The 10,017-nt window shown below is 41.2% G+C and overlaps 1 protein-coding gene across 1 annotated transcript; it reads right to left on the reverse strand.

Annotated features, from left to right (window-relative positions):
* Nucleotides 1-5,736: 5,736 nt before the first annotated feature.
* On the reverse strand, nucleotides 5,737-6,567 carry LOC142175801 (uncharacterized). Its single transcript, XM_075242798.1, has one exon. It carries the CDS (start codon nucleotides 6,565-6,567, stop codon nucleotides 5,737-5,739), a length of 831 nt encoding a protein of 276 aa, XP_075098899.1.
* Nucleotides 6,568-10,017: the final 3,450 nt, after the last annotated feature.

Raw genomic sequence — 10,017 nt, forward strand, 5'->3', positions numbered from 1 at the left:
ATTACCTAGACATGAGAATTTAATTTACCCCAAAAGTTTAACAATATGAAAGATCCTTCAAACATTCATACTCAAGACTGTACGTTACAGTAAAACGAAAATCAAGCACCCAATGGCCATTTCTTTACATTTCAAGGGAACACTTCTTGTCATATTCAAATCGTCTTACTACATCCCGCATTTACATCATACTCATCACAAAGCCATTCCGCCACTCATCGAGCCACAACTTCCACTCGTAGGGATATTACCGGACATATGAATCCAAATGTACAGGTTACAACTGAAGCTACCGAGCCTAAGATGCGGTCTAAACTTGGCCTCAAGTCCTCCAGACTGGCCCATTACCAAAACACAAAATACACCTCTTGAACCTCATTCATAAAATCACAAGACGGCGATGCACAGCTGATACCGAGCGCTCATATGCGCATACGAATACGTGGAAGGAATTCAAAGAGTTTATACCTCAAGTTGAATCAATCTCGCATGATAAGGAAAGAAAAATGGGAAGTATATATCCTAAATGCCTTGTAACCTCTCAAAGATAAGTATGGACGTCATCATACCGATCCACAAGACTCTACTAGACACTTGCTCATGATTTGTAGAACTTATGAACCTAGTGCTCTGATACCACCTTGTCACGACCCAAAATTCAACTAGTCGTGATGGCACCTAACCCAACCCGTTAGGTAAGCCGATTATTAACTATCCAATTTCAATAATAATTATTAAAGCAATTTAAGTGAATAAAGGTCTTAATCGTATACAATCCCCAAGAACTGGTAGTACAAATTATGAGCTTCTAAGAATAGAGTATACAAAGCAGAAATGAAATAAATACATAGTCTGTTTGAATAATACATAAATAGAGCTTTTATAAATCTAAGGCTACCCTGAACAAAAGGCAGCTACAACAGGAACGCAGGTAAATCTTCAAGTCCCGCAACCATCGAGCACAGCAACAACATCAGCCAACATCTGCACGCAATGTGCAGAAGTGTAGTATCAGTACAACTGATCCCATGTACTGAGTAAGTAACAAACCTAGCTGTAGGTTGAAAGTAGTGACGAGCTTTCACCAAGTCGGGTCCAAAACCAGTAATCCACAATAATCCATAACAACATAAAGCAAATAATACCAAAAATAACTCAGGGATAAAATACTCAGCCAAATAATGATTTTAAAAATAATAGTTCTTCCTTTCAAATATCTTAGTGAAAACCCAAATCGTTTACCGAAGTTTCCAATAATATAAATAGTTTTAAAATAATAAATTTCTCCCAAAATCTTGTCAATAATAAATAAGATGTTTCATTTTCCTTCTGGATAACCCGTGTAAAACAAATGCATCACTATGCCCATCTGTGAAAAATATGTAAGAAATCATGAATAATGTGATGTTGTACAGCATGAGGAAAAATACATCTCTATGCATGTATTTCATGTGTGCATGCCAATGCAATGCAACTCAATGATAAAATCATAAACAGCCCCTCGGGCAGAACATCACTCATATACAGCCCCTCGGGCAACCTCACAGTCACTCGTGCCACTCGGGCATACCTTACAATCACTCTTGCCACTCGGGCATACCTCACAATCACTCTTGCCACTCGGGCATACCTCATAATCACTCATGCCTCCCAGTCACTCAGCACTCGGCACTCGCACTTAGTAGGTACCTGCGTTCACTAGGGGTGTGTACAGACTTCGGAGGGGCTCCTTCAGCCCAAGCGCTATAATCAGCACGGACAACTCACGTGTGATAATAATAAATTATGCTACAGGCGGGCAGCCCCGATCCACACTCATCCTCATAATTCTGGCCCTCGGCCTCACTCAGGTATGCTGCAGGTGGGCAGCCCCGATCCACACTCATCCTCACAATTCAGGCCCTCGGCCTCACTCAGGTATGCTGCAGGCGGGCAGCCCCATTCCACACTCATCCTCACAAATCAGGCTCTCGACCGATATCAAGCAAGCTGCGGCGTGCAACCCGATCCCATAAATATGCAACGTGCTATGACGTGCAGCCCGATCCCATAAATATGCAACATGCTGCGGCGTGCAGCCCGATCCCATATAATATGCAGCATAAAATCAGGCCCTCGGCCTCACTCAGTCATAAACCTCTCAAGCCACTCAGGCATCTCAGTAAAATAGGGCATTCGGCCCAAAACATTTGTATGCATCAAAATAGAGTCATAAAACTGAGTTATGATATGCAATGAAATGAATATGACTGAGTATGAATTTTCAATTTAACATAATAATTCACAGCAATATGACCTCTGTGGGTCCCAATAATAGTGGCACATAGCCTCAATATAATTTGTAATATGCTTTTCAGCTCAATTTCTTTGACACATAAAATCGCATAGAAAATGCCAAGATTATTTAACTATAAAATTCCACAGAAACAATTATGTCACAATTTCTATAGTGCACGCCCACACGCCCGTCACCTCCCAAAAATTTACAAAATACATATATTCAGGGTTCATACCCTCAACTCCAAGATTAGAAGAGTTACTTACCTCGAACAAGCTGAATCCAATGTCCAGCAAGCTAAACAATGCTCCAGAAATTCCATTATGTGCGTATCAAATTTTAAACGGCTCGAATCTAGTCACAATTAATTTTATTCAGCCTATAAAATTTATAGGAATTAATTCCATATCAAAATACTAATATTTTCACAAAATCTGAAATTACGCCCCAAAAATCACCTGTGAGGCCCACGTCTCGAAATCTGACAAAACTCACAAAATACGACAACCCATACAATTATAAGTTCAACCATACTAATTTCACTCAAATCCGACTTCAAATCGGTATTCAAACTTGAAAAATTCGTTTTGTGACATTATAGAAATTTCCTTCTATTTCTCTTGAAGATTCAATAATCTTACACCAAAAATGAAGATTAATTCATGGAATATAATCACAAGGAATTTAAGAATACTTACCCCAAGTTGAGTGGAAAATTTCCTCTCCACAATCGCCCAAACCGAGCTCCAAAATCCGAAAATGGGTGAAAATGTCGAACCCTCGAATTTAAGGCTCTGCCCCAGCGATTTACGCATATGCGGACAAGTTTTTCACACCTGCGCATCCGCTTGTGTGAGAAAAATGTCGCATTTGCGGACTCCTCTCGCCTGCCCAGTTTCCGGTTCTGCGCACTTCCGTCCGCATGTGCGCTCATGCAGGTGCGGAATTTTCCTCGCACCTGCGACTAATGCCTCACAGCCCTCTGCCCGCATCTGCGCTCCTTCTTACGCAGGTGCGATTCCGCACCCGCGAAGCTTCTTCCGCACCTGCGCGCCTCGCTTCAGCGCTTCCCTGCTCGTACTTGCGAGCTCACACCTGCGACCACTTTTTCGCAGGTGCGATTACAACAGCAGGCTTCAGTTCCAGCAGTCTTCCAAATTCAAAAATCAATCTGTTAACCATCCGAAACTCACCTAAGGACCTCGGGTCCCCGTCCGAACATACCAACAAGTTTCATAACATAATACGAACCTACTCGAGGCCTCAAATCCTACCTAACAACCTCAAAAATATGAACTACACACAGATTCAAGCCTAATAAATTTCCAAATTTCCAAATTCTACAAACGACGCCGAAACCTATCAAATCACGTCCGATTGACCTCAAATTTTGCACACAAGTCACATTTCACATTACGGGCCTATTACAATTTCTAGAATCGGATTCCGACCTCGATATCAAAAAGTCAACCTCCCGGTCAAACTTCCCAAAAATTGAACTTTCGGCAATTCAAGCCAAATTCCACGACGGACTTCCAAATAATTTTTCGGACACGCTCCTAAGTCCAAACTCACCATACGGAGCTATTGGAATCATCAGAATAAAATTTTGATGTCGTTTACATATAAGTCGACATCCGATCACTATTTTAACTTAAGCTTTAAACCTTGGAATTAAGTGTTCCAATTCATTCCAAAACCTCACCGGACCCAAACCATTGGCCCCAGCAAGTCACACAATAGCTGTAAAGTATAATTTGAGCAGTAAAGGGGGAAGAAAGGTTGTAATACTTAAAATGACCGGTCGGGTCGTTACATATTACCTGCTCTCTGACACTTGTCACATGTAGCTACATACGCCCTTGCATCTTTGTACAGAGTAGGCCAAAAGAAACCGGCTTCCATGACCTTTGCTGCAATGCAATTTCCACCATAGTGTCCTCCAACTGCTCCATCATGGCAATGAGACAGAATGCTTGCCATTTCTTCTTCAGGCACACATCTTCGAATCACATCATCTGAACACAGTTTAAACAAGAAAGGGTCATCCCAAAAATAACTTTTTACCTCACCTTGAAGCTTCCGTCTTTGATCACGAGTGAGGTCACGTGGTAACCATCCCTAGCCAAAAAGTTGTCTACATCCGCATACCAAGGCGACTTTTCGGAGGCCGCTGCTATGAAAAAAATCTGCTCATCAGGGAACTCTTCCCTTTTTTTGACTGTTTTAACTAGAGGTTTCTCAAGTCGAGATAGATTATCTGTGACTTGATTTTCTGTGCCCTTCCTATCTTTTATCTCCAAGTCAAACTCTTGGAGCAACAACACCCACCGCATCAGACGTGGCTTGGATTCCTTCTTACTCAACAGGTATTTCTAACACTGAGTGATCAGTGTGTACAATCACCTTACTTCTAACCAGGTATGATCTAAACTTGTCAAAAGCAAAGACCACAACAAAAAATTCCTTCTCAGTAATGGCATAATTGACTAAAACATAGTTCAATGTGCTGCTTGCATCATTCAACGGCTTGGTAATGCTGGAAAGGTTTTTGATGAACCTCCTATATAACCCAACATGTCCCAAGAAACTTCTTATGCTCTTCACCGAAGTTAGGGGAAGGAGCCTAGCAATAACATCAACCTTAGATCGGTCAAATTCAATTCCATGCGTAGTTACTTTATGGCCCAGGACAATTCCCTCCTTTACCATAAAATGACATTTCTCCCAGTTAAGAACCAAGTGAGTTGCTTCAAAACGTTCAAACACGAGCTTCAAATTCATCAAGCAATCCTTAAAGTCATCACCAAAAAGGGTGAAATCATCCATGAACACCTCGAGACATTTCTCGTTTAGATCAGAGAATATAGACACCATGTACCTCTGAAAAGTGGCAGGTGCATTACATAACCCAAACGACATCCTCCTGTAAGCAAAAATACCTGACGGGGAAGTGAATATGGTCTTATCAACATCTTCTGGGGCAATGGGTATCTGATTGTAGCCTGAATATCCATCCAGGAAGCAGTAACATCCGTGTCCAGCCACCTTCTCGAGCATTTGATCAATAAAAGGGAGTGGAAAGTGGTCTTTCCTTGTTGCATCATTCAACCTTCTATAATCAATGCACATTCTCCACCCGATGACTGTTCTTGTGGGGATCAGTTCATTATCTTCATTTTTCACCACTGTCATGCCCCCCTTTTAGGTATAACTTGCACTGGACTAGTCCACCGGCTATCAGTGATGGGAAAAATAACTCCCGCATCTAGTAATTTGATGATCTCCTTATGCACTACCTCCTCCAAGTTTTTGTTCAACTTGCGTTGAGGCTGCACCACTGGCTTGCTATTTTCTTCCAACAGAATTTTGTGCATGCAAATGGCTGGACTGATTCCTTGAATATCAGCTATGCTCCAACCAATGGCCTTCTTGTGCTTTGACAACAACTCTAATAATCACAAGAAATTATTAGTTTCGATAAAAGCATATTTCAAGTGAGTGGGGAGGACTTTCAATTCCACATTGGGCTTAGAAGCCCCCTCTTTTAGTTCCTCCTCATCAACCACTTGATCTTCAGTTTCAAGAGCTTCAGCCTCTTTCTTTATTTTAGGATCTTCATCCTCCACTATGCTAGACTGAGTAATACACCTTTCTAGAGTATCCCCCATAAGCTTGTCAAACTTGTACTTTTCAGCCAACTCTCCAATGACATCTAGCTTGAAACACGAGTAGGCAGACGCCTCATTACTGGGGTATTTCATCATTCTCTTCATCTGGAATACTACTTTCTCATTGCCCACTTTGAGCATAAGATTCCCTTCATAGATATCAAGGATGGCTCTATCTGTACATAAAAATGGCCTCCCTGAAATTAAAGGCACCTCCTTGTTCACCTCCATATCCACCACAATAAAGTCTACGGGGAACACAAACTTGTCCACCCGCACTAGAATATCTTCAATGATTCCCTCAGGTAGAATGGTGGTCTGGTCGGCCAGTTGTAGGGACACTGGTATTGATTTAATCACTCCAAGTTTACCTTCTAGTTTCTTGAATACAGACAAAGGCATTAGATTTATAGACGCACCCGAATCACAGAGGGCCTTGTCGAATTTTTCACTCCCCAATGAGCATGGTATGGTGAAGCTTCCTGGGTCCCCACACTTTTGGAGAATTTTATTTTGCAATATGGCACTGCAGTGGGCATTCAGCTTGACCACTGTTGTCTCCTCTAATTTCCTCTTGTTAGACAGGATTTTCTTCAGGAACTTTGTATAAGCAGGCATCTGAGTGAGTACCTCCATGAAGGGAATGTTCACATAAAGTTATTTGAGTATCTCCAAGAATCGCCCAAAACATTTGTCAAGTTTCTCCCGCTTTATCTTTTGAGGGAATGGTAGAGTTGACATATATCTACTTTCTTCAATTTCCTTTTGTACCCCGCTATTCTGGCTCTTTTGCTCTTTATTCTTTTCCTCTACCATTGTCTCAGTCTTCTTGTTAACCACCTCTGATTTAGCCTACACTATTGGGTCAGTCAATGCTTTTCCACTTCTCAGAGATACAACGTTGATTGTTTCCTTTGGGTTCTTTTCAGTGTCGGAGGGAAGAGTCCTAGGAGCCTTCTCAGACAAAAAAATTGTAATCTGTTCCATTTGCCGTTCTAAGTTCTGGATAGTCGTGCCATGAGTCTCGAATTTTTCATCTGTTTTGTTAATGAATGCCTTCATGAGATCTTTCATATTTGACTGATTTTCCTTTAGTGGCTAGTATTGCTACCTCTGCTGGTTTTGAAAACCTGGTGGTCCCTGACCCTGGGGTCTGAGATTGTTTTGCTGCCATGAGTTCAAGCTCCCATTAGGTGAACTCCAAGAAACACATGGATGCCTTTGACCTATAGCATTAAAGTTATTCCCACCTTGGTAGTTTTCTCTATTAAAGTTCCCCACAATGTTGACCTCCTCAGCTGTAGCTTGACAATCATGTGTAGGGTGTCCCATCCCACAGATGTCACAACCCACCTGTGGTTAAGTTTGCACCTGAGCCATAGTTAATTGCTTGATGTCCTTAGCTATAGATGCAATTTGGGCGTGCATTGCTACAAACGATTCTACTTGGTGCACCCCTGCTGATTTTCTCCGATCCCCTTGGTCTGTGGACCATTGATCTGCATCTTCAGATAGTTCATTCAAAAGAGTGACAATCTCTTCCGGAGTTTTCTTTATCATAGGGCCTGCAACTGCACTATTTATCAATCTCCTTGATGACGGGTTTAAACCATCCCAAAAGTCCTGAAGTTGTATCCATTGCTCTATTCCGTTATGAGGGCACCTCTGCAACAGCTCCTTAAATCTTTCCCATGATTCGAACACTATCTCTCCTTTACCTTGGTTAAAATTGTGAATCTCCTTCCTCATTATTCCAGTCTTAGCAGCCGAGAAGTATTTTCTAAAAACTTGGTAGTCATCTCCTCCCACGTACAGATTGACCTTGTGGGAAAACTTCTCAACCACTGCTTTGCATCATCCTTCAGCGAGAACAGGAATGCTCTGAGGTATATAGCATCATGTGATGCTCCATTATAGCGGAATGTGTTCTTAATTTCATCAAAGTTCATCAGATGGTTGTTGGGATCTTTATTGGGTTTGCCTCTGAAAATGCAATTATTCTGAATGGTCTTGATGACTCCCTGTTTGAGTTCAAAATTGTTAGCATCGATGGGTGGGGGCCTCACACTAGAATGTTGTTGGTTATACACCGGTCTAGCATAATCTCCCAGTGATCTCCCAGGCCTAAGACCTGCATTTTCAAATGCGTCCTCGATAATTCGATTGGGATTGAGTCTTCGATCTCCATCAACCATTTCATCTGCAATTCTGCGGGCTGCTTTAGTCGCTAACCGTGCTTTTTGTTGCTGAGCCGCCTCTCTGGTAGCTAGGTCTGCTATCTCTTCGTTGTTCACCATTTTATTCTGAGTTGAAGGCTGACCCCACAACAATCCACTCAATACTTTCTCTCTTTTCAATTTCCTCAGATGTTTGTCTAACTCTGGGTCGTATGGCACCAAGTCCTTTGAAGAGGATCGAGTCATACACCGCTGTACTTAACCTGTTGCCTGTACACAAATGAGAAGGGCGTAAAAAAATAAAATAAAATAAAGTTGTTCTTGAATTAGCACTGAAAATTAATTTAAACACTATTAATCGCCAATCCCCGGCAACGACGCCAAAATTTGACGAGCTAAAAACACAACACAAAATTATGCTCGCTAGTCAACGATAGTATAGTATTAAATCGTCTCCACAGGGATTGGTTTCAACAATGCTCTATTAATTCTTTAGCTCCACACTATCCAGGATAATAAACCTTTTGATTTATGTTATTATTCACTACAAATAAACTAAGATTTTCAACTGTAAGAAACTGATAATACCCGAATGATTAGTAACAACAATGGAATATCATTGCGAGAGGTAAGGGTGATGACAAGATATGTGATCAACTATTGTTCCGGGTAACTCTGTGCTAAATTTAATCTTAACTTCTATTGATTCTTTCGATTTCAACAGATGTTTAGACTACTTCAGGGATTCCAATTCTTCTTCCGAATAAATTTGATTCCTTTGGCTAACCTAATAACAGGTCCTATGAATATATGCACTAAAATAGTGATTGAACGATCTTTCGAAGAACACCTCTCGGTTATTCTCCTGAACTGGGTAAATTGATAACTCCTTAAGCTCTTTCGATTACCTAGAATGGGCGTAAAATCAACCCAGTTAAGATGGTACAAAGTAAATAGCATCAGACTTCTCTTTCGATTAGGTTTAACTACGATAAACCTTGCAATTCAATTAATAACTCATTCAGTAAAGTCGAGCATTTAATATAGAGTAAAACCCAAAACAATAGTCAATTCACAACATCCGTCAACAACCCTAAGGAGAATTACTCCATAACGAAGAAAATATTCATAGCAAGGGTATTAGAAGAACAAGGAGACATTATAATTCCTAAATTCAAACAAACTTTCGTATTGAGTGAATTGGATCAAGTATATTGCTTTCCTGTTGCTTCCGTTCTTCTTCTCCCTCTAAAGTTGCTCTCAAAATCCACGATGCCCTCTTTTTAGACGAGATGGGATTTATATAGGTCAAGGGAAGTCGCCTCCGAAATTACAAAATTAGCCTTGGGAGAATTTTTTTCCGGACAGACGTGCGCGGCCGTGCACTTGGGCAGGTGACCGTGCATATGGCCGCGCACGTTGGCCAGTTTCTACTTGTCATGCGCGCCCAGTTCGCGGCCGCGCACGTGGGTAACTTTCTACTATGTTCTTCGTTCTTCATTTTAAGTGTGCTAGCATCCTTTGATCCTCGAACATAATCCCAAATTACTCCATAAGCTTTTACTTAGCCTTCAAAGCTCCATAGTAACTCAAAAATGCTCCCTAACCTCATTGCAGCCCGGAATCGCTCCTGCAAAGCATAAAATACACAGCCAGTGCAAATTAATACCATTTAAAGCTCAAATATTAGTAAAGTGCAGCGAATTAGAGTGCAATTAGTGGCCAAAATACACAATTATAACCTACCATCACCTAGTTGATTTTATTTTTAGACATAGGATCTCCACTTCCTAGTCTCTTTTCCAACATAGGGTCTCCACTCCCTAGTTGCTTTTATTTTAGACATAGGGTCTCCACTCCCTAGTTTCCTTTCCAACATAGGGTCTCCACT

Source organism: Nicotiana tabacum, chromosome 22, assembly GCF_000715075.1.
Source record: "Nicotiana tabacum cultivar K326 chromosome 22, ASM71507v2, whole genome shotgun sequence".
NCBI lineage: Eukaryota > Viridiplantae > Streptophyta > Magnoliopsida > Solanales > Solanaceae > Nicotiana > Nicotiana tabacum.